We start from the raw sequence: 25,776 nt of genomic DNA on the forward strand, positions 1-25,776 counted from the left end.
TCCTTAGGTCTCAGCTTCCTGAGTAGCCATGATGGAAGGCATGACCTACTGACAACTACTGAGACTCATCCCATCCACACTTGGTTTCACTGAATCCTACCAAGAGTCTACAAGATGGCAGCTGCCACTCTCCATTTAGAGATGAACAAATTGTTTCAGAGGGGCTGCACACCTACAAAGTTGTATCCAGCTTTTCTAGGCACCAAAATGGAGGTGCTTGACATTAGCTATTGGTGGAGTTGTTGTGTGATGTCCCACAACCTCACCATGATAGCCAGGCCTAGAATTTTTCTCTCTAAGCTCCAGCCAAGCAAAGAGGAAGATCTAGGCCAGAGGTGCCACTCTTATGAAATGCCTACCTATGGGCTGAAGGTGAAGCTGTGTAATAGAGCTTGGTTAGGGAGACCTAAGACCTGGTTTCAGGAATAAACAAAGCAGGGGCTAAGGCCAGAGCCCTGAGGGCTGGGTATTAGGAAATGGGCAGAGGGAGAAGAGACCACAAAGGACCCACAGATGCCAACGTTGCGGTGGTCCGGAGGGCCTCTCTTGCTCCACAGCTTTGGCTTACTTCTGCGGAACCAGCTGCCCCCAGCGGGGAGGCAGGAAGGCTGGCTTGTAGCCTGTCAGCTCCTATTCCTTCTAGATCACTGCCCGCGTGGCCCCTCCCAGGGCCGCCTTCTGCTCAAAACAGCCAGGGGCCTAGATTCTAGAGAAATAAAAAGATAGGATTGCTTGAGATGGATCAGTGGTCCTCTTCAGGAGACCCCGCATCCATCAGACTCTTAACAATTCTCTCCTTTCTCCAGTGCCACCCATAGGGAGGACACAAAGTACTGGGGGAGGTAGGTAAACAGAGAGCCAGGGCACCTGGATCTGCCAGGCTGTATGGATGTTGGTGACACTCTGCACCTTTCCAAGCCTCAGTTGCCCTCAGCTGCAGAACCAGACCTTGCTTGATTATAAATGACCTGTCTTTTGATTTGTCCTCTTCAAGGATCATTTCTGTTAGCTATTTTAGAACAACAACCCAGAAAAAGGGAGTGAGAGCTGCTTGCAGAGATAAGGAATATTGGCCAAGGCTCCATTTTAATAATCTCCAAATGGATTCTTTGAATTTTATTTGATATTGAGTATCCCAGGACACCATCAAAAGATATTCTCTAATCGACCTGGAAAGATGTTTGTGAAAAGCAAGAGGGATGATTTCATTTGGGAATAGCCACATTAGATCTTCATCTTGGGGTTCTGCCACTAGTATTAAACCTCTCCATCCCCTCCCTCCCACACACACACAGGAGAATAGATATAGTGACACACACTTGTCAGGCCGGGACAAGTTGCTTGGGAAGTTCCCATAGAGGTGCACCTAAGTTTAGCCCTGAGGAGTGACTGTGAGCTTCCCTTCCTCTAGAGAGAAGTTCCAGGCTCTCCTGGGGGAATGGGGAAGGAACAAAGTTTGCCGTTGCCGCCTGGCCTGCAGCCCAGCAGTCTTGGCCCCGCCTCCTTGGTTCCTCCTTCTAGGGAAGGGCTGGGGAGGAGGGGGTGGTGACACCGGCGGTGGAGACTCCAGCAGGCCTGGGGGGCCTGCCCCTGGGACAGGTCCACACCCATGGAACCCCCTGGGAGGAGCAGCAGGTAGGAACCTGGGCCCTGGCTGCCTGATCCCCTCCCTTCCTGCCCAGGCCTGGCTCTAGTGCCCAGGCATGCTGATTCAGCACCCTCCTGGCTTCCTGGTTCCTGTCTCCCTTCTTCCACTCTTGGAGGCCCTTTGGCTTAGTAGGAGAGGGAGCTGACTCCATGGGTGAGCCTGTGGGTATCTGGGAGCCCAGATCTGTAAGGACATTGGAGCCCTGAGCAGCTCAGTCTGTGACCTGTGAGGGTTGAGCTTGGCAACTGCCCCTGGCATGCTAGTCTGGCAGGCACAGCAGGCACTGCGGGGCTTCAGCTGCTGAGATTCTCTGGATACCAACGTTCCTTCAGCCTAAGGGTTTTTAGGGGCTCTGATTCGATGAGATTTCAAGACAGGGACTTGGTCTGGTGACTGGCTCAGTGTTGCTACTTGAAACAGTCACTCTAATGATGATGATGATGATGATGATGATAATTAATAATAACAATGAGGAGGAGGAGGAGGAGGAGGAGGAGGAGGATATGCCAGTGCTTTGGACAAGAATTCTCAGATTCAAAGATTGTCTGTTGAGAGTCTAAGATTTGGGCATCTTCAAATTGGCAGCAAGTGAAAAAGTTAGAGAAGCAGCCTGACCTACAGCCCATTTCCTGACATTTACTCAGGCTCTTGGATGGTCAGGTTCTGACCACAGCCTGCCTTTTCAGGGGCTTTGTGGAAGATGGGCTGGCTGGACTAGAATGTGCTACATCTCCACTGCCAGCTTGTTCTTGTGCTGTGGTCAACTGGTATAACCTGAAAGCCAGTCCCCGGCAGCTGCACTGTGCTGGGTAGGGCAGGACCAACCCCCTTAGCTTATTCCTTGTCCCTCCTCCTTCCCCTTGCCATTCTCTGGACTTTAATCATGGGAGAAAGCAGGAGGTGGGAAAGGAGTTGGGGGGGTGGGCCTTTGGACCCTGTACTAGGGGTGGGTGGGAGCCCAGCAAAGGGTGGGGGGAGTGGAGGAATGTGGGACTCAGTCTTGGGGTGGGGCTCGGGTGGGGGGGCGGCAACACTTGCCTTGGAAGCAAAAGACTCCTGCTTGGAACAACCCCATCCTCTGCCTTGCCTGGGTACCACCCACCCGCTCAGCCCCGAGTCCCATCCTGTCACCTAGACCTCTGAGACCTTGTCAGCCTCCTCCGCCCTTGCCCCTCCTTTGCTCTGGCTTTCTCTGCCTCTCCCTGTCTTCTCTCTATGTCTTTTGTCTTTCCCTTCCTCTGTCTTCCTTTTCCTCTGTCTCTCCACCCTCTGCCCTGTCACTTTCCCTTTCTCTCTGTCTCTCTCTCGCCCTCCGCTCCTTCAGTGTCTCCTGCCTTCCACCCACCCGGTTCCTCCCCCTCTCTTCTTCGTGGGCCAGAGCCTCTTCCCTCCTGGCCACCCTCCCTTCCTGTGAGGGGCCCTTTGGAAGCTGAGTCCCCCTCCCCCCACCCCCCATCCATCTTTCCCTTCACTTTCATCCCCTTTCCTCCTCCCCTCCTCCCTACCCCTGTGGCGTCTGGTGTGAGGAGGGCTCCCTCCCCCGTTCCCTGCTGTGATGTCCCAGCGTCTCTCTCAGTGGCCCCAGGGCCCCATGGAGTCACCTGAAACACAGGAGGCCCAGCCTGGCTCTTGTCTCTACTGCCCCCTGTTGTCATTGTGTTCTGTTTGTGGTTCGAGTGCCGTCCTCTCTTTCTTGACTTTGTGGTTTTTTTCTTTTTTTCTTCCTTCTTCCTTCCTTCCTTCCTTCCTTCCTTCTCCCCCTTTTCTTCCCTCCTTCCTTCCCTTCCTCTTTCTCTTCATTTCTCTCCCTCCTTCCTTTCCTATCTCACCTTCCCCATCGCTCTCCCTGTATCCTACCTCTCCTCTTCCATCCCCTATCTTCGATTCCTCTCAGCCTTCCCTCTTCCCCTTCCCTACTCACTCTTACCTCCTGGTCCCCATTGCCCACCCTCTCTTTCCCTTCCCTCCCGTCTCTCTCTGTCTCTTTCTCTCTCTGTCTCTTACTGTCTCTCAGGTCCACAGCGTCTCATACTCTACACCAGTATTGCTGTCCTACTCAGGTCCTTGACTCCATGAAGCTTACCCCCTCAGGCAGGCTGGCAGAGAGCAGGTAAGAGCTAGACCCATCCTTCTCCCTCCCAGGCCCACCCCCTACAAGATGAATATGCAAATATCTTTGCCAGACCCCTCCCCCTCATCCCTTAGCCCCTGCTGTGACTGTGGAGTGGCTGTCTGAATGTCTGAGTGGAGTGCCTGTGAGATTAGGTAGGTCAGGAGATCAAAGAAGACATTCCAAATCTATTTGTAGTTTACCCTTCCTTGAAGAAATCCTCTGTGAGAGACCCCCCCCCAAGTCTGGAGCTGTTGGTTCAAGACTGTGTGACATTTGAGCTGTGCTGAGGGATGAATAGGAGTTTGCCAGTGGTGTATAGACTGGGAAAGGGTGTTTAGGCTGAGGGAAGAATCTGTCCACACCTTCTGAGAACAGTATTTCCAAGTTAATTGGAAAACTTATTTTATGTTTTCTAATTAGTTCCAACGAAAGGAACTATTAACACCCATATCAAAGGGGCTAGGCCCTCCCCTCTCCCCATTTGCAAGTTTAAAAATACTCGTGTTGAGAAAGAAATAACAATGAAATTCATGGACTGTGTAGAGTGGCTGACCTCAATGAGAGTATTACTATAAGGGTTCTAGAAGAAAATATATGATTATCAGTGCTTTTATCAGACAAGTCTAGTTACATTAAGTGAGTTGATTATTCCACTTATAAAACTAAAAAATAAACAAAAAGAAAATAGCATAAACCAATTACTATCGATAAACCTAGAAATTAGTGAAATAGAAAATGAAAGTTTTGATAAATACATACCTTTTGAAGAGATCAGCCACACCATCATCTGGCAGATATGGCTGAGACAAGGTGAGAAAATGCTAAGTAAACAATTGATTGTGAGGACATGAAAAAAGAGATAAAGCCAGGCATGGTGGCTCATGCCTGTAATCCTAGCCACTCAGGAGGCTGAGATCTAAGGATCATGGTTCAAAGCTAGCCCAGGAACTAAAGTCCGTGATACTCTTCTCCAATTAACCACTAGAAAACGGGAAGTGGTGCTGTGGCTCCAGGGGCAGGGCGGTAGCCTTGAGCTGAAGAGCTCAGGGACAGTGCACAGGCATGATGGCTCATGCCTGTTATTCTATCTACTCAGGAGGGCTGAGATATGAGGATCATGGTTTGAAGCTAGCACGGACAGGAACATCCATGAGACTCTTATCTCTAGTAAAGTACTCAGAAAAAGCCCCAAATGGCACTGTTGCTCAAATAATAGAGTGCTAGTCTTGAGCAAAAGGATCTCAGAGACAGCACCCAGGCCCAGAGTTCAAGCTCCAGCACCAGCAAAAAGAAAAAGAAAATGACCTAGAGATGGGGCAGAAACCTGAATGATGGAGAAATAGGGGGAAAATGGAAAACATGATTTTAAAAATGTTCTCAGAAATAATGCCAGGTCCAACTGATATTCTGGAACTCCTGGTATGACAAAGAGTTCTATCAAGGCTGGAAAGATCAGATCATAGGAGAATGTGGATATCTTCTCAGTTCATTGTATAAAAGCTATAACTAGTGATATAGTGGTGCACACATGTAGTCCAAGCTATTTGGGAAGTTGAAGTGGAGAGTTCACTTGACTCTAGGAGCACCAGACTAGCCTGTAAAGCAACAAGTCAGGGCAAAAGATCTAACTCAGTGTTAAAAGTGCTTTCCTTCTATGTACAAGGCTCTGGATTTGATTTCCAGCACCATCAAAAAATTTTAAAAAATTAAAACCAAGTAATAACATTGATCAAGATGAATTGTAATCATAAACTGGCATGTTAGATTGGAAACTGTCTTTACAACTACTTAATGAAAAGAGAAATGAAGCCAGGCAACAATGGCTCATGCCTGAAATTTACTCAGGATATCTGAGGATAATGGTTCAAATCTATCCTGGGCAGGAAAGTCTGTGACACTCATCTCCAATTAACTACAAAAAAAAAAGCAGAAGTGCAGATGTGACTGAAACGGTAGATCTTCAGCCTTGAGGGGGAAAAATTATAAGGGACAGCACCCTGGCCCTGAGTTCAAGCCCCATACTACACACACACACACACACCTCAAAAAAAAACAAACTAAAAAAAGACTAACTATAGCAACATCTCGTATGTTAATAAAGCAAGAAATATGCATTCATTTCTTTGTTCTAGAAATTGAACTGAGGACCTCATGCATGCTTAGCTTAGCTAATTCCTCACCCCCTTTCTTTTAATTTATATTAAATAAGATTTTGCTAACTTGCCCAGGCTAGCCTACAACTTATCATCTCCCTGCTTTAGTCTCTTGAGCATGTGGAATTATTGGTGCATGCCACCATGCTCAGTATAGAAAGTTTTTTTTTTCAGTATTGAGAATTGAACTCACGTGCTCTACTACATGAGCCACACTTCAATCTGTAATAACGATTTTTTATATATTTTTTATTGTAATTAATAGAAGGGTTACATGATATTTGCCAGATAGAAGGTGCATTAATTCACATACATTGATACCCTTCCACATATCTCGCTCCCAATTACCCTCCCCCCACCCCCCTGTAATAATGATTTTAAATAGCATTGTCAAATGGAATCCCTGAAAGTGCTGAAAGAACTCAGCATCAGTGGCTCAGGTCTGTAATCCTTAGGAGGCTGAAATCTGAGAATTATGGTTCAAAGCCAGCCCAGGTAGGAAAGCCCGAGAGGCTTATCTCCAATTAAGTACCCAAAAAAAGCCAGAAGCAGAGCTGTGACTCAAGTGGTAGAGTGCTAGCCTTCAGCAGAAAAAAATAGTTCAAGGATAGCACACAAGGCCTGAGTTCAAGCCCCGGAAGTAGCACGTGTGTGCACACACACACACATACACACACAGTCTGTTTTTGTAATTTATTTTTTAGTTAAGATTATAAGGGAAAAGTACACTGAAAGTGAGTCATCTCTAGGTTAGAATGACCTGTTATTATTTATTACACTAAGAGATTACAGAGAAAAGATTATGTAATCATCTCAAAAAACACTGGAAAATGATCCAATAAGTTGCAAGCCTGTTCTCTTGCTATAATGGAGTAATTATACAGCAACAGATAACTAATACAGTAAGCTAGGAATCACCAAAACCACCTTAACATAGTAAGGAGGTTTTTTTTTATCAGAAACTAAGATAGTCATCAAGTATAACAGTGAAGTACTCAATACATTTTTTATTACATTTCAAGAATGAAATAAGAACTGTTGCTATCACTGTTACTTAACCAGTAATTTTCTGGAGGTTTTAACCAGTGGGACTTCAAATAGTAGCATAAATATTTAAAGAGCCAGAATTAGCATTATTTGAAGATGATATGATTCTCTACTTAGATAAACATTATTACAACTAATAAGAAAATCCAGTGGGTAGGTACAAGGTAAATATATACCCCAACCGTTAGCTTCTCTGAATACTAATAGTAACTAATTATAGATCAATATAATAACAAAGATTAATATTATATAGATTATAATAGATTAATGTTATAACAATAATAATAAATTAATATCCCATTCACAGTAGGAAAAATTTCTAGGCTGGAAATGGTAGCCCGATCTGTGATCCCAGCCACCCTTAAGACAGAGATAAGAGGGTCAGCAGAAGGGAAGGAGGGAGGGAGGGAGAGAGAGGACAAGGCTCTAGTGACTCATGTTTATAATCTTAGCTACTCAGGAGGATGAGATCTGAGGATTAAGGTTCAAAGCCAGCTCAGGCAGGAAAGTCTGTGACATTCTTAACCCAATTACCACCCACCTCTAAAGTGGAGGTGTGGTTCAAATGGTAGGGCACCAGCCTTGAGTGAAAAAGCTAAGGGACAGTTTCCTGGAAGAAGGAAAGAGAAAGAGAAGGGGGTGGCAGGGAGGGAGGGAGGGAGAGAGAGAGAGAGAGAGAGAGAGAGAGAGAGAGAGAGAGAGAGAGAGAGAGAGAGAGAGAGAGAGAGAGAGAGAATTTATAAGGAATGCCAAATATTTATTTGTAGAACTCTAACATTTCATTAAAGCCTCAAAGAAGATTTGAGTACATTGTCAATTAGATTCTTTTTCTAGTCAGAGAAGCCCAAGAGATTTTAAAAAGTTAACATTTTAGACAGGCACTTGTGGCTCATGCCTGTAATCCTAGTTACTCAGAAAGCTGAGATCGGAGGGTCATGGTTCAAAGCCAGCCTGAGCAGGAAAGTCTGTGAGACTTATTTCCAGTTAATTATGAAGAAGGCGGAAGTGGAGGAATGACTGGTAGATCATCTGCCTTGAGGTAAAAAAACTAAGGGACAGCACCCTGGCCCCATGTTCAAGCCCCATACTACACAGGGGGGGAGGGAGTGAGGGGGGAGAGAGAGGGGGGGATAGAGAGAGGGAGAGAGAGAAATTATTTCCCCCAATTTATCATGAAAATTTTAACATCGTTTTATTTGGAAATTGAGCAGTTGCCTTTTAAAGTTCATTTGGAAAAGTAAATGTCTATTAATTACTAAAACATATTTGGAAAAGAAAAATAATGAGATTGGCCTTTTAGATATACAAACTTACCGACAAGCCACAATATTTACAAATGTCATGTCTTCATAGAGATAGGGGAACGAATAACTGAAACATAATAGACAAGTTTAGAAACAAATTCAAAATGTTGAAATGGCAAGTTAGTTTATGATAAAAAAAGACATTTCAAATCAATGGGGCACCAGGAATTGGGAGATTGAGATGCCACTATTGGCTACCTATTTGAGAAAAATTAAGTTGAATCCCTACCTTATGCAAAAATCAAATTAAATATTACAACTGTAAAAGTACCAAAAGAGAATATGGAATATATATTGGCCAGTATTGGGGTTTGAAATACTGTGCTTGCTGAGCTTGCTTGATTAGCCTGTACCACTTGATCCACATCTCCAGCTCAGCTTTTAGCTGGTTATTTGGAGAGAGAGTCTCACAGACTTTTCTTCTTGATCTGGTTTTGAAACATGATTCTTCAGATCGTAGCCCATTGAATAGCTAGAAACACAGGCATAAGCCTCCAGAACCCAAGTGGAATATTTTTATAGTAGGATGGAAAAGGCTTTTCCAAAGCATTACTTTAAAACCTAGAACAGAAGCCAGACACAGGGGCTAGGAGTTTGGCCTAGTGTTAGAGTGCTTGCCTAGCATGCACGAAGACCTGGGTTCGATTCCTCAGTAGCACATACATAGCAAAAAGCCAGAAGTGGTGCTGTGGCTCAAGTGGTAGAACCCTAGCCTTGAGAAAATCCAGGGACAGTGCTCAGGCCCTGAGCCCAAGCCCAGGACTGGAGAAAAAAAAAACAAAAAACAAAAAACAAACAAACAAAAAAACAGAAGCCAGACACAGTGCTATATGCCTGTAGTCTCAGCTACTCAGGCAGCTAAGGCATGAGGACTTTTTTAGCCCAGAAATTTCAGTCCAATATGAGTAACATAGTGAGACCCCCCCCCCATCTTGAGACAACAACAAAACAACCCCAAAGTCATAAAATAGAATCATAATTTTGTCGACAGTGCAAATGAAAATTTCTGTGGGGAGAAAAACACCAACTTTGTAGTATCAATAACCTTGCACATAGTTTAAAACATAAATAACAGCCCAAGGGAAAGTACCTTTGCTATACAAAAATCAGGTGGAATGTTGCTATCTCTGTCTTGTTTGTCTTGTCTTCTGGGAAGCAATAAGGAAAAGACAAACAATCCATTTAACATAACATGGTAACTTAAGAAGAAATAAAACAAAAAAGGGTGTACAAGCTTACTACTACTGAAGGAAATGTAACTAAAAGAATAACGAAGTCTCAATTTAGATATTAAAATTAAAAAGACTGGAAATCTTTGGAGAAAGAACCTCTGGAGTACAAATTGGTACAATTGTTTTTGTATATGTGTGTCTGCTGGTCTTGAGTCTTGAACTCAAAGCTTGAGTGCTGTCCCTGAGCTGTTTTGCCCAAGGGTAGCATTTGAATCACAGCTCCACTTCCAGCTTTTTGGTGATTAGCTGAGTCTCGGGTTGGTCTCCTTGTGCTGGCTTTAAACTGTGATCTTCAGATCTCAGCCTCTTGAGTAAACTAAAATTATAGGTGTGAGGACTGGCACCTGGCTTGGTACCATTTTTTATTTTGTCAGTTACAATGAGAATCTTTTTTTTTTGATATTCAACCCAGGCTTTATGCATTCTGTTCTACTTCTTCTTTTTTTTTTTTTTTTGCCAGTCCTGGGCTTGAGCTCAGGGCCTGAGCACTGTCCTTGGACTTTCTCAAGGCTAGAGCTCTACCACTTGAGCCTCAGCACCACTTCTGGCTTTTTGCTATGTATGTGGTACCGAGGAATTGAACCCGGGTCTTCGTGCATGCTAGGCAAGCACTTTAACCACTAGGCCAAACTCCCGGCCCCTCTGTTCTACTTCTTGAGCTAATATTTAGCTCTTTTTATTTTCCAGATAGGCTCTTGAGTTTTTGCAAGAAAGTCCTTGAAACTATTACCTTTATTAAAAAGCTAGAAGTAGTCAGGAGTTTGGCCTAGTGGTAGAGTGCTTGCCTAGCATGCACGAAGCCCTGGGTTCGATTCCTTGGTACCACATACACAGAAAAAGCTGAAAGTGGTGCTGTGGCTCAAGTGGTAGAGCCTTGAGCTGAAGAGCTCAGGAACATCATCCAGGCCCAGAGTTCAAGCCCCCCCCCCCCCCCCCCCCCCGCCAAAAGAAAGGCTTAAAAAGCTAGAAGTAGCTAAGTGCTGGTGGCTCCTGCCTATAATCCCAGCTATTCAGGAGGCCGAGATCTGAGGCTCATGGTTCAATGCTAACCCAGGCAGGAAAGTCTGTGGCACTCTTATTTCCCATGAACCACCAGAAAACCAGAAGTGGCAAGTGGTGCTGTGGCTCCAGTGGTAGAACACTAGCCTTGAGCTTAGGGACAGTGCCCAGGCCCAGAGTTCAAGCCTCTAAAAATGGAACTGTGACCCAAATGACAGAATGCTAGCCTTGAGCAAAAAAGCTCATAACAGAGCAGGTCCTGAGCTCAAGTACTAGGACTTCCATACACACAAAAAGAATGTTAAAAAGGGCTGAGAGTTTGGCCTAGTGGTAGATTGCTTGCCTAGCATGCACAAAGACCAAGGGATAGTGCTCAGGCTCTGAGGCCAAGCCCAGGACTAGCAAAAAATAAATAAATAAAAAGAATGTTAAACATGTGTATGCTTCTAAGTTGAGAACAATGCCTTGGAACTAGATTTCTCTAAGCTTCACTACTACAGAAAGCCCAACTTGTCTAGCCAGAGGCTTTTCCTGAATCCCCCTAATTCAATTGTAAATGTAAAGTTGGAGACATGGTTCAAATCATAGAGCATCAGCCTTGAGCAAGTAGACTGAGCAAGAGTATAAGGCATTAAGTTCAAGCTTCAATACCACAAGAAGAAAAACAGAAATCTGGGCCATTATGTTCTACAAAAACATACTTGAGGGCTGTGATTGTGGCTTAGAGGTAGAGTGCTTGCCTAGCATGGATGAAGCCCCAGGTTCAGTTCCTCAGTACCACACAAACAGAAAAAGCCTGTAGTAGCACCGTGGCTCAAGGAGTAGAGCATTAATCTTGAGCAAAAGATCAGGGACAGTGCCCAGACCCCAAGTTTAAGCCTAGAACTGGCAAGCATAAAGCAACAACAACAAAATACCCCATTCAATATTATAATAATCACGAATTAAATTATAAATATAAGCCTTGTTATACATTTTTGTATCACATACCCTTGCATAATATCACTAAAAATGTAACTCAAAAGTTGCATGTTATATGTTTCTCTAAATAAAGACAGGACTCTATAAGTAGGAATAATCTTTCTTTATTTTTAGCCAGTCTACACACAGTTAAAGCAGTAGACATAACTCTTATGTGTACTTTAAATTGAATGTTCATCCTTTGGCTCTGAATTTTAACTTGCAGGAATACATACTTCAACAATGCTTCTAGGTATATGTATAGCAGTTTAATGCAGCGTGCTTATGAATTGTAAACAAATATCCATCAGAAGAGACATGTGTATTTATGATATACCTCATCTGTAGATTATCCGGTAGCAAATGAAAAGTAAAAGATACATATCAATCCACTATTATGATAACATCTCAAAGACTTATTGTATTTAAAAAGTAAATTGTAAGTCAGCATTATGACTCAACCCTGTAATCCTAGGTACTTTGGAGGCAGGTATCAGGAGTTGCAGGCCAGCCTAGGATATAAAAGTTCATGAGAGCTATTGCCAGTGGTTCATGCCTGTGATCCTAGGTTCTCAGGAGGCTGAGACCCGAGGTCACGGTTCAAAGCCAGCCCAGGCACAAAAGTCTATGAGACTCTTATCTCCAATTAACCACTAGAAAAACAGAAATGGCACTGGTGGCTCAAAGTGATAGAGCACTAGTTTTGAGCTAAGAGAATAGGGACAGCGCCCAGGCCCAGAGTTCAAGCCCCATGGCTGACAGAAAAAAAAAAATACTTCATGAGAGTCCATCTTAACTGATAGCTAGGCCCAGTGGTGAGCATGCTTATCATCCCTAGCAACACAAGATAGCATAAGGAGGAGGATCAGTGCAAGCTGGCAAGGGTATAGGCAAAACCCTATGTGGAAAATAGACCATGGAGGGCCGGGAGTTTGGCCTAGTGGTAGAGTGCTTGCCTAGCATGCATGAAGACCCGGGTTCGATTCCTTGGTATCACATACATAGAAAAAAGCTGGAAGTGGTGCTGAGGCTCAAGTGGTAGAGCTCTAGCCTTGAGAAAGTCCAAGGACAGTCTATGGCCATACCACCCTGAACGGGCCCCATCTCATCTAATTTCAGAAGCTAAGCAGCGTCAGGCCTGGTTAGTATTTGGATGGGAGAAAGTCCAAGAACAGTGCTAAGGCCCTGAGCTCAAGCCCAGGACTGGCAAAAAAAAGAAAAGAAAAGAAAAGAAAAGAAGGAAAAGGAAAAGGAAATAGCCAATGGAAAGGGGGTCTAGAGGTGTGGCTCACTCAAGCATCCACCTAGCAAGCATAAAACCTTGAATTCAAAACCCAATACTGCTAAATGAAATTTTTAAAAATGTGTAAGAATAGGGTTGCTGGCCATGGTAGCTCATGCCTGTAATCCTAGCTACTCGGGAGGCTGAGATCTGAGGATCGAGGTTGAAAGCTAGCCAGGGCACTTGAGACTTATCTTCACTTAATCACTAGAAAATGGGAAATGGTGAGGTGGCTCAGGGGTAGGGTGGTAGCCTTGAGCTGAAGAGCTCAGGGACAGGGCCCAGGCCCAGAGTTCAAACCCCATGACCCACCAAAGAAAAAAAAAAAGGCTGTTCACTCCCGAGTTGAGTTATCCCAGTTCAGTCAGCACAATAAACTTCAGATTTTTACCATCAAAAACAAATAGGGTTGACAATGTGACCCCATATTTACAAGGAAAAGAATCTTCCCTTAACAACTGTGAAAAATGTGTTAAATAAATACTGTCATGATTTCAAAATTACTGGTCCTTTTCCTTGGTCTTAATCCCTTGCTTTGTTAATCCATTTTCTCTTTTATACCTTTCCCCTCTGTACTTTGCTATTCTGATTGCACATTTCCTTTTAACTAGCTCAGGTAATACCTCATTTACTCAGCAAGTATTTTTGTCTTTCTTACTTTAGATTAGGCTTTATGCCGAACTTTTGTAGGATATTGGAATTAATTGTATTTGATCTTAATGTGAGGGAGCTCAAGTCTGGAAGGAAGACATAGGCCACAGATAGAATAATTTAGTATGGGCTGGGAGCCTGTGGCTCATACCTTGCTACTCAGGAGGCTAAGATCTGAGGATCATGATTCAAAGCCAGCCCAGCTAGGAACATCTGTCAGACTCTTATCTCCAATTAAATTACAGAAAAGGCCAGAAGTGGCACTGTGTCTTAAGTGGTAGAGTGCTGGCCTTGAGCAAACAGAGCTCAGGGATAGTGCCCATGCCTAGAGTTTAAGTCTCAGGACCACCAAAAAGAAAAAGAAAAAAGAAGAGAAAAGAAAAAGAATAATTTGGAATGGGACACAGCAAGACTGAGATGGTGGCCAAAAAAGGTACATTTTCTCTCAGTAGGAGCTTGACTAAAGCTATCTGTAGAGGGGATATTTATAATGAGTCTTGAAGGAGTAATAGATTTCCTTCAGATCTCAACCGCATCAGAAATGATCTTGACTATTCTTTGTGTCTTCTAAGCACATGAGGAAAAAGGCTGAGTTAGTACCAGGTTCTTCACTTACTACCCATGTGACTTTGGGCCTCTTCTCAGCCTCTGTTTTCCTCATCTGTGTAATGGGACTAATGCCTACTTTCCTCTCAGGGCTGCTTTTAGAATTGGAGAAGATATATGTAAAATTCAGGGTGAGTGTCAAATCTGTAAGATTAGAACCTGCTCATGATTCATCTTCCTCCTAGCCAATGTATATTACTGGATTAGATCTAAAAGCTGTGTCTGTGGATGAGTCTGAAAGAAAGGATAGGCCTGGCCATAGCAGGGCTTTATGTGGAGGCTGGCAGTCGGACTTGGGTTGGAAGAGATTGCATTTTAAGGAGAAAGCCAGGTATTTGGTCTTGGCATGAATAATTAAGAGTGCAAGGTTTGGGGAAAGGAAGCCTAGGTCATAAGTTCTGGTCCTGGTACCTGGTCCTGTTCGGCTGATGCCATCTCTTGATGTCACATTCAGCACCGTGAGATATAATGAACCAGCACTTGCTATGGTATCCATAACAGCTTTCATGCTAGCTCTGTTACTCACTGGTTGGGTGACATTAAACAACTCACATCACACATATGTGTACCTACTTGAAGCTCTGTTAGGGACAGAATAAGCTAGGCATGGTAGCTCACACCTGTAGTCCTTGCTATTCAGAATACTGTGAGAAAGAGGATTACCAGCTCAGGCAAAATGTAAGACTCCATCTCAATCAACCTGGGCATGATTCCCTACACTTGCTGTCTCACCTATGCAGGAACATAAATAGAAAGATCATGGTCCAGGTATAAATGGGAAACACTAATTTTAAAAATACCTAAAGCATGGCTGGGATGTACTTCATTGCCTAAGAGTTTGTCTAGCAAGTACAAATCCTAGGTTCGATCCCCAGCACTAAAACAATACGAGACAAGCCGGGCACGGTGCCTCATGCCTACAATCCTAGCTACTCAGGAGGCTGAGATCTGAGGATCGTGGTTCAAAGCCTGCCCAGGCACTGAAGTCCCGTGAGATTCTTATCTCCAATTAACCACCAGAAAACCGGAAGTGGTGCTATGGGTCATGGGGTAGGGTGGTAGCCTTGAGCTGAAGAGCTCAGGGACAATGCCCAGGTCCAGAGTTCAAGTCCCACAACCAACAGAGAGGGGAGCGGGCAACAAAATACAGTTTTTAAAAACCCAAACAACAACAACAAAAAATACCTAGAGCAGCCAGCCCCAGAGGTTCACGCCTATAATCCTAGTTGCTCAAGAGGCTAAGATCTAAGAATCACCATTTGAAGCCAGCCAGGGCAGGGAAGGCCATAAGACTCTTATCTAATCCACCAGCAAAAAGCTAGAAGTGGAGCTGTGGCTCAAGTGGTAGAGTGCTTGCCTTGAACAAAAAACAATTTCAGCACCCAGGTCCTGAGTTCAGTCCTCAGGACTTACACACACACACACACACACACACACACACCCCAAAAGCAAAAATGTCTGTGGGAGAGGAGCAAATGATAGAACACCTGCCTGGAAAGTGCAAGGCCCTAAGTTCAAACCCTAGTACCACCACACACAAAAAACGGGACAAAATATTAACAACATATGAGATTCATTGAGGAGTAGATGGCAGGTGAGGTCATTCAGATGAATCCACTCACAGCGTACTCCACAAAGTGCCTAGAATATAATTGGCACTCAACAGTTGGCATTAGCAGTATTCATTTCATCAGAAACTTAGGGAGTTTTTCTGTGATCAAGGCCTGTGCAGGTTAATGGTTCTTGTCCTCTATGAGCTCTTAGTTGGAGTGACTGAGAAGATGTATGACACACGAGAGCGTGGTGTTAGAGGAATGGGTAGGATCCCATAGGAAGGAATGGGAACCCATCCAGAGGTTAGTGCAGTAGTACAGGTAAAGTCATCCTGAGAGCTGAGTCTCTAAGGTTAAATAAGCTGTAAATAGACTTCGAAGGGTGAAGTGTCAAATGGTATTCTAGGCAGAAGGAATAGCATATGCAAGGCAAGAATGTAGATGGTACTGGGTAGAGCTCACAGGTTCTTAACCTGGAGTTCGTGGTTTCAGAAGGCCCATTAACTTCCAGAAATTGGATGCAAAGTGTTGCATATGAGTAGCTGTGTGCATATACATGTAATATCTATGTATATATATGTATACATATTGTGGTATATGTATATAGTATGTGTTAGATATTTATACACACATATATGTATATACACATATATGTATACACACATATTGTGGTGGGGAGATAATTCATGGCTTATATTAAATACATAAAGGACTGTAATCCTAGCCACTCAGGAGGCTGAGATCTGAGAATCACAGCAGTTCAAAGCCAGCCCAGGCAGAAAAGTCCTCATGAGACTCTTATCTCCAATTAACCATTCAAAAAAAAAAATGGAAGTGGAGCTGTAGCTCAAAGTGGTAAAGCACTAGCCTTGAGCAAAAGAGTTGAGGGAAAGTGCCCAAGCTCTGAGTTCAATCCTCATAACTGCTCCCCTCAAAATGCATAAAGGGATTTAGATCTCCTCCGAGAAGGTTCAGAACCAAAGTTGTTGGTGACAAAGGATCACGTCAGAATATTTTAAATAGGGTAATTCGGTAAAAATTTGTTTCAGCACCATCACATTAGCAGTCAGTCTGAAGAATGGACTGCATTGAAGATACAGCCTGGAAGGCCTGATGTGGAGTATTGTCATAGGAGAGCTGGAATTGAGCAGGGCTCCCTGCTACATGATTCCAGGGACCATCATTTCCATCAAGGCATTTTAATTTCAAATGATGGAATCAATCCACTGAGAGTTGTTACTAAGATAGCGACAATAGAACTGTTGGGTAGGAAGCTGGGAATTTGGCCTAGCATGCACAAACAGCCGGGTTCCATTCCTTGGAACTATATGCATTAGAAAAAACCTGGAAGTGGTGCTAGAAGTGGTAGAGCTCTAGGCCTTGAGAAAGCCCAAGGACTGTGCTTGGGCCCTGAGTTCAAGCTCTGGGACTGTAAAAATAAAGAACTATTGAGTAGTATAAACTCTTTTAAATTTAGAAGAAGGTGAGGTGAAGAGAGGTGGCAAGGATATGACATTAATAATAGGCCAGAGGACTGGGAGTTCAGTGTACAAGTGCAAAAGGAATGAAGAACTCTCTGTTAAGGCTCATTCAGCATCCAGAGTCTCAGACTTCATTACTGTCTTCAGTCTCACTGTTTCAGAGATCCTGGGTAGCCCTGGAGATGTTTCTTTTCTCTGGGATTTGGAGTGGGATTACTTCTCTGTTGAGAGTAAGGCAAAGTTTCCCAAAGAAAGTAGTGTTTGAACTAAGTCATTCAGAGCTCCATAAAGATTTCAAGAGCTATCAATTGAGGATGGAGGATGATAGGAGGGTCTGCACAAAGCTTGGAGATGAGTAAATGTGAATGGAGACATTAGAGGCATGCAGAGTTTAGGCATGCCTGGAGTAGTTGTCTGGTGACAACAGGGCTTGTTATTTTTTCCCCCTTTGGATAGACAGCTGGGAAGCCACGAGAAGTTCTTGAGTAGGAAAAGTGGTGTGATTCAATTAACATTTTAGGAGGAAAGGAGATTAGGGAGGAGGCTGATGCAATAGAGAGAAAGAAAGAGATGAGACAGAAAAGTAAGACAGACTGACAAATGGAATGGCAGTGCGGGTAGAGCAGAAAGAAGGACTAAGGAGTGATTGTACAGAAGACAGAACCAAATCTGAGAGTAAAGACATAATAGGAGATGGGCAAGATTACCAAGAGTGGAACTGACAGTAAGTTGAAATGCTTAGGCATTTCATGAAGTCATTCAATAAATATTTATTAAAGGAAAGGCAGGTACCAGCACTTGAAATAGAGCATTGAGCCAGGCACCGGGTAGCTCGCTCATGCCTGTATTCCTAGCTACTCATGAGTAGCTGAGATCTGAGGATCGTGGTTCAAAGCCAGCCCAGGCACAAAAGTCCATGTGATACTTATCTCCAATTAACTACCAGAAAACCAGAAGTGGCGGTAGAGCACTATTTGAAGAACACTAGCTGAAGAGTTCAGGGACAGCGCCAAGGCCCAGAGTTCAAACCTCATGACTGACAAAAAAAAAATTAAAGAAAAGAAAAGAAATACAGCATTATATAAAACATATGCCTATCTTGATGGATCTTACAGTAGGTGAAACAAATAAATATATAGAATATATCTGATGTCTTATGAGTGCTCTGACGAAAACTAGCCAGGAGGAAGAGAATATTGGGATACCTGTCTGATAATGTAGAATTTGAGCAGAGACTTGAAGAAAGAAGGGAGTGCGCCATGCACCTGCCTGAAAAATGATGTTCCAGATAGAAGCAGCTCAAATTACCAAAACTCTAGGACAAGAATATGCTCGCCGTGGAACAGCTAGGAGGCCAGTGTGGTTGGAGAAAGATTGAACGAGGGGCCAGGAGTAGATGATAATCTGCCCAAAGCCAATAATATATAGACTTGTAGAGGTTTCTAGGGGGCAGAATCAATAGGAGTTAGTGATTGACTGGCTAAGGAAGTAGGAATCATAGGGTACCTCCCAGTTATGTTTTTTGGCACAGGTGATACCTTTCACTAAAATGGGAAATATAGAGTACTAGATTTGCGGTGGTTAAGAATGAGGGAAAGCTGGGCTCACTCCTGTTATCCTAGCTATTGAGGAGTCTGAGATCTGAGAATTTCAATTCAAAGCCATCCCAGGCAGGAAAGTCTGTGAGACTCTTATCCCCAAGTAATTACCGAAAAAAAGCCAGAAGTAGGCTGTGACTCAAATGGTATAGCACAAGCCTTGAGTCATAAAGCTCAGGGACAATGCCAGGCCCAGAGTTAAAGCCCAAGGACCAGCAAAACAACAACACAGAGCTAGAGCTGAGTGTCAGTGGTTCCTACCTGTAATCCTAGCTACTCAACAGGCTGATATCTGAGAATTATGGTTCCAAGCCAGCCCAGATAGAAAAGTCTGTGAGACTCTTATCTCCAGTTCAGCACAAAAAAAAGGCTAGAAGTACAGCTGTTGGTAGAGTGCCAGCCATGACCGGAGCAAAGCTAAGAGACAACATCCAGGTCCTGAGTTGAAGCTCCAGTGCTAGCCCTTAAAAAAAATAGATGAAGTATCCCTCTGACTCTAAAGGCCCTAAAGCTGTATGAGTCTGGGACCCAGGTGAGAGATTCCCAGCTAGAGAGAGCCACACCTCAAGTTAGGAAATAGAATGATATTGCTGAAAAGACAGTGTGGAACAAAAGTGAAGAAAGCAGAATAAAGAGGGCCAGAGTGGACCTGGGGAAGGGAGGGATGGGCAGAGGAAGAGAGTGGGAAGGGAGTCGGAGAAGCAGGTAGACGATCAGCTAGGGGAGAGAGCTGAAAGAGCAAGGAATCAGCTCTACAGAGGAGGCTCTCGTTAAGGACTATGACATGTGAAGAGCAAAAGAAAGTCTATTGACTTCAATCATCAGGAGGGCCTGGGCGACCTCCTTAAGAACAGCTTCCCTGCAGTGGTGGGCGCATGAGGCAGATTGCAGTGGGTTGAAGAGCTCGTGGGAGGTACTGAAGTGGAGATGGCCAGTGTAGACGAATTTCTCAAGAAGTTGAGTTGTGAAGAGGAGAGAAGGACAGAGGGAGGGTGTGGGGGCAGATAGAGGGTTTTTAGTCCCAGATGGAAGAGACTTGAAGCTTCTATAAATGAGGACAGGAAGGAGGCAACAGAGGAGAGGTTGAGAATATGGGAAGGAGAAGGGATGGTTGATGTGGAGGAGGAAACAGGGATGGGCTCAGGAAGCCCAGGTGGAGACTGGTCTTAAATAGTTCAGACCCCCCTCCCCCACCTTTCCCACAGAGAGGAGAAGCAGTGGTGAGCATGTTAGACCGTTTGGAGGATTGGTGACAGAAATATGTCAAAACATTCAAAGCAGCCAACAGAGATCCCTGCCCCACACTTGGATGCTGGAGCGTAGAGACAGCTGAAAATACTTGTGGTTAAGAATCAGGGCTGGGAGTTTGGCCTAGTGGTAGGGTGCTTCCCTAGCATGCACGAAAACCTGGGTTCGATTCCTTGGTACCACATACATGGTAAAAGCTGGAAGTGGTTCTGTGGTTCAAGCAATAGAGCTCTAGCCTTGAGAAACTCCAAGGACAATGGTCAGGCCCTAAATTGAAGCCCTGGGATTGGCAAAGAGACAGAGACAGCAACAGAGAGATATCAGGGAGGAGTTCCTGAAGGAATCTGCATTCGAGCAGAATTATGAAATCCAGGAAACAGACTTATTATAGGTGTGAAAAGACTGGGCACACTGATGGAGTAAGGAGCCACCAAGTAAGTAGAATACAGTGATGCTGATTCCACAATAATGATAGTCATAGCCAGGCATGGTGGCTCACGTCTGTAATGTTAGCTGTTCAGGAGGCTGAGATCTCTGGGTTGCAGTTCAAAGCCAGCTCAGGCACTAAAGGTGGTGAGACTTTTATCTCCAGTTAATCTCTAGAAAAGGGGAAGTGGGGCTGTGGTTCTAGTGGTAGGGGGTAGCCTTGAGCTGAAGAGCTCAGAGACAACTTCCAGGCCCAGGGTTAAGGCGGTATCTTTGAGCTGAAGAGCTCAGGGGCAGTGAGCAGGCTGAGTACAAGCCCCATGACCCATCAAAAAAAAAAGAGTCATAATACTTATGTGTTAGGTGCCATGCCTCCCCTGTATCAGGTGCTTTAGCATACTTGAGATCATTTAATCCTACCACACCGTGCAGCATAAATGTTTCCTCATTTGGCACATAAGGAAAATGAGTCCCAGATTGGTGAAGAAATGGACCCCAGGCCACCCAGCTAATAGGTGATGGAGCTTCCGTCAAAACCCAGGCCTGACTGACTCCATCAGACTAGGAAGGGCCAGGTGAGACTGTAGGATGAAGGACTCTTGTATGCCAGCCTGAGGGGTCTGAACTTTACCCAGAATGCAATGGGATACTAAGATGAATGTGTCTGAGCAAAAGAGATTGGTGCTTGAAGGCAGACTTTAGGAAGGCTATTGTGGTCCACAAAGGTAGGGAGAAGAAAACAGGAAGTGACTGTGGACAAGAGGGAAATAAGCAGTGGGACTGGACTATCATTTGTTCCTCATGACAACCTTGGGAGGTGTGGAATTATCTTCTTGTTTTAGAGATGAGGAATGGGAGACTCAGATGCCCTGGACTTGAGCCCTGATTCATGTGATTTTGTTGACTCAGTGAGTGTGTGGAACAATGTGTCATTAGGGAGCTCTGAGTCTGAAGGCTGTGTGTGTGTGTGTGTGTGTGTGTGTGTGTGTGTGTGTGTACTGTGCCCACATGTGCTTTTCTCCCTGTACAATGAACAATGGTGCTTCCCCTTGCCTGTCCACTATCCTTCCCATCTCTTCCAAATATAACTTTGTTCCTGGATTCCATACTTAACTACATCTGAGCTGAGGAATCTAGGAATGGAGTGTTCCTGTCTGCTTAGCTATTCCCAGAAGATCTCCTTTTCCACTTCCAAAGGCACCTAGCCATTTCAAGCTCCACTGTCTGTCCATCTGCCCCATGAAATTGTGGCCCAGTCCGACTGACTGGCATATGAAGTCTGACCCTTGGTACTGCTCAGCAGTACCCTGGGGACAGGTTTCTTCAAATGACTCTTCCCTCCCACAGTGGCTGCTTCCATGTGGGCAGGGAGCCACTGTGGGAATTAGATTCAGTTTAGGAGCAGTTAACCATAGCTCCACCATGTTTCTTTTGCTATTGGTTCAAGTGCTTGATGTATGTTCTGAATCTTGCAACAGCCCTGGGGGCTTGGCATCATGGGTCCCATTTTACAGATGAGAAAATGGAGGTTCTGCGTGGGGCAATCCAATGCATAAGGGGACATAATCTAGAGACACTTGGAGAGCTGGGATTTGAACCCAGAACTTTTTTTTTTGCTTCCAAAGCTGTGGGCTTTCCATATTCTTATTTCTAAGTGGCTCCTATTTTCTGACTTTGAGCCTTCAGGAAATGCAAATCTTTGTCCTTTAAGTTCAGGGTAGACTTTTTTTTAACCCAGAATGCAAAGTTTACTCAGAGAACCTAGTAGGATTTAGTCTGAGACCTGAAGCTCCAAGAACTCTGGGTTCAAATCCTGTCTCTATCACTTGCCCAAGTTTGTGACCTTGGTCAGGTTAGATCTAACCTCTCTGAGCTTCAGTTCCCTCATCTCTAAAATGCTGCTTGTAACAATACAAAGCAGGTTGCTACTCTTTATATTAAAATGAAGATTAAGCACCCTGTCAAAGTTAGAACTGGAGTGTATGTACTCTGGGGTGACTCTTAAGACTGAATCCAAGCTGGGCATGGGGGAGGGCTGTCCCACAAGGGAACAGGCTCCTTGAAGATGGAGATGGATATGTGGCCCTGGGTAATCTGCCACACTGGCCTCTCTATTTGGACCCAATCCTAGCCATCCCCCCCACACACCTTCTGGTTCTGGCCCTTCATGTATCTCCCCTGCTCTGCAAACTAATGCCTCTGCCTCTCTCTGTCACCTGCCGCCTGTGGCCTCTACCCTGCCCTTCCTGGCCCCAGGGAAGAGGAGGAGGAGGAGGAGACTGAGGAAGAGGAAGAGGAAGACGCTCACCAGTTCTGCTGTCCGGCCTCCGAGTGCAGTAGTCCCTCCTCTCGGTAACTGAGAGGACAAGGGCCATTTTCTATGCAGAAGCAAAAGCCTTAACCAGCCCCCCCCCCCCCGCCCCACCCCACCCCCATACCCCAGCCCGTGCAGATTCCCCTTGGGACCCTGTACCCCTGCTTCAGGAACCCAATGGGCAAGCATCGTGCCCCTTCCTTCCCTGATCTTGGAATTGCCACTCCCCACTGCTGTCTCCCATAGGCTCCAGCCCCTACATTAAAGAGAGAGAGATAGAGAGAGAGAGATAGAGAGAGAGAGAGAGAGAGAGAGAGAGAGAGCATGAGCGCTGGAGCCTTAAGTCTAATCAAACTGTGGGAGAAGCAGAGCTTGGAGCTTGGAGCTTGAAGCTTTGAAACCCAGACCCTCCTGCACCCGCACTCCCGCTTCCCAGCCACCCTGGAGCCCTGCTACTCCTGGAGAGGTCTTCAAATGACTTCCCAAGGACCTACCTCTGGTCTCTGTGAGCACAAACAGAGATGCAGGGTGCCTAGGGCTCAGAGGACCAGACAGGGCAGGATCCAGCCTGCCTAGTTCCCCGTTGCTGTTTCCTTGCTATGGCCATCGCTGCCATTTCCTCCACTGCTTGAAGGCCTGGCCCCATCCCCCACTCCCCAATCCCCTGGCCGCTCCCATAGTGCTCTGTAAATACAATCAGGAGGAAAAGGGCTTTCAGTGTGTGTGTTGCTGTGTATAAAGGAATTTCCATCAATAAAAGCTGATCTCTTCACTCTGACTGATGTATGTTCCACCCCACTCCACTTCCTTGTCCTAATCCCCACCCAGCCTTGCCTTTTTTCTATCCAGGGCTTGGGAATAGAGCCTGGGAGACAGAGTAAGGTTTGATTTATGGTATTAATCAACACCCAAGAGGATGTGTGAATGGCTTCCAATATGAGCATGCCTTCTGGCCTTTTGGGGGCTCACATTAGCCCAAGACAGCTAGAGCTGGCAAATATTGGGCATGTCCCTTAACCTCCGATATATAGTCTCCCCATCTGGAACGTGCAGAAGGAGGTTGGTTGGATAGGAAGGCCCCCAACAGCCCTTTCAGTTCCAACATTCTTAGAAGCTGAGATGCTTCCATTTTAAGAAGCTATGATTATAGGCAGTTAAGAGACAAGGATTCTGGGACACATTCCATGCAATTCTGTGATTTCTATTTCTACAATGTTGTGATCTTCAAATTCTTCCATCCTGTGATTTTAAGATTTCATGATACTGTCATTTTTTTTTAAAGAAGAAAAATTCCGACAGTGTGATTTTTTAATAGTCTGTGATGGATTCCTTGTTCCTGTATTTTTACAGCTCGGATTCTACAACTGGAGGAGGAATCTCTGGATCTGAGAGGAAACCATTTCCCTTAGTCAATAAATGACAATAAATATTCCCTCCACCTGGCCTGAAGTTAACACTCCTTGAAGGATGCCAGGAGAGTGGATGGTAGAGTTGGAGTTACTCCCCCACCCCCTCCCCAACTCTACCTTCCATGATGTCTCTGTGGGAGCCTAAAGTGGGCTCATGTCCTGACTTTCCTTCTCAGAGCCCTTAGCATTAGACAAATCTGAATTTACCTTCTGGTTCTGCCACTGATGGTCTGTGTAACCATGAGCAAGTCTTTCTTTCTTTTTCTTTTTCCTCCTTGATAATCTGCCTCTTTGGCTTCTCATGAAGATTAGCAGGAAAGACCAGGACATAGGGTCAGAGGCAGGCTTGGGCAAGTGTGCTGTAATTGGTTGTTCTTGTTTTGATAAGGCCCAGTGAGAGTCCCTCCCCTCCTCTTTCCTCCTCCCTTCAACATTCCATTGCGTTACATCTGTAGTTTTCCTAGAACATCACTTCATCCCCTCACTCATTGTTTCACGCCATCATTTCACTCATCTACTCATTCACATTCTTATTTATTTTTTCTCTCCTCCCTCTCTTCTCTTCCCCTCCTTACTCCCTTATTTACTCTTCCAGACAGCATTGCTTGAGAGCCTACTGGGTACAAAGCCTCAATCTGAATACTGTGAGATCAAAGTAAGGCAGTGGCTTGTGTTCCCCATTTCTCAGGGGACATGAGAGATCCTGAGGAAATAAGGCAGGGTGCAAAGGACAAACATGATTGAGTAAACAGTGGCTTTTAGGAATGAATACAATATCATCCAGGTTCAAAGAGAAGGGCAACGTGGGCAGGGAAGAATGGTTTCCAAGATGGCTTGCTGGGGGAAGGAGGGCATGAATTGGATGGTGAAGATTAGGAAAGGTTTGATTAGGTGGCAAAGTGTGACTGGAAATATATGGCAATAAATACATGGATGAAATACATGGATGAAACCCTGGTGGTAGGCTCCAGGGCCTGATTGGGAAATGGTAAGTGGGTTACTCTGCCCTTCATTTCAGTGGAGCTAGAGGAAATGGGGAAGGGGACCCATTAAAAACAATCAAGGTTAGATGCTCATCTTGAGAGCTGTGTGAGAGTGGAAACTCTTGTGTTGGCAACTAAACTGAATGAATTGTGCTGAGGGGCTGTGCTGTGGGAAGGGAGCAGGTTTGTATTTATATCCATATGCGAGAGAAACATGTCTCCTTGTGTCCTTGCATGGGAGTCTTTGAAGGCTGTCTGAGCTGGTGTATGTCTGAGGGAATGTGATGATGTGAAATGGGGTGTGAGGAATTTGGAGAATGTGCGATTGCCGTGTGAGGTGGTGACTTTCTGGGCTTGGCTTTCCACGTGTGTATCGCGTGAAGAGAATTACAAAGCTAGGTATGCGTGGCTTTTTCACATATGGGACTGTGGCTTTTAGAGTGCCAACTCACACACATGCTGACCTCTACCTGTGGTTTTAGGGAACTGAGGCACCTGCTGAGGAACAGATGCATGCTGGGCCCTGGCCTGGACATGGCAGATTCATGGAAATGAATTATACCTGACTACTGCCTCTGAAACACAGAAGTGGAGGCAGACAATGGATAGACACTTCAAGAGAGAACCATAGCCAGGTGCTGATGGTGTATGCCTGTAATTCCAGGTACTCAGGAGGCTGAGCTCTGAGGATCACAGTCTGATGCCAGCCGAGGCAGAAAAGTCCTCAAGACCTTTATCTCCAGTAACTACCAAAAAGCCAGAAGTGGGG

General features: G+C 45.0%; 1 protein-coding gene and 1 long non-coding RNA gene across 4 annotated transcripts in view; both read left to right on the forward strand.

Annotated features, from left to right (window-relative positions):
- LOC150040861 (IQ motif and SEC7 domain-containing protein 2) overlaps positions 1-25,776 on the forward strand; it is a 111,100-nt gene that overhangs the window by 49,427 nt on the left and 35,897 nt on the right. The window contains exon 1 of one of the 3 annotated variants that reach the window (XM_090326013.1): positions 1,566-1,635. The exons of the other annotated variants lie outside the window; for them this stretch is intronic. Coding sequence (XP_090182139.1) covers positions 1,610-1,635 — 26 coding nt within the window. The 5' untranslated portion in view covers positions 1,566-1,609. Of the gene's footprint in view, positions 1-1,565; positions 1,636-25,776 lie in introns of those variants that run through there. 3 annotated transcript variants of the gene reach the window in all.
- Positions 1,556-23,372, forward strand: LOC150040862 (uncharacterized). Its single transcript, XR_016533751.1, has 3 exons — positions 1,556-1,635; positions 3,663-3,758; positions 22,558-23,372. It is a non-coding gene; the product is annotated as an uncharacterized LOC150040862 (long non-coding RNA).

This window comes from Megascapheus bottae, chromosome X (assembly GCF_031878675.1).
Source record: "Megascapheus bottae isolate mThoBot1 chromosome X, mThoBot2.hap1, whole genome shotgun sequence".
NCBI lineage: Eukaryota > Metazoa > Chordata > Mammalia > Rodentia > Geomyidae > Megascapheus > Megascapheus bottae.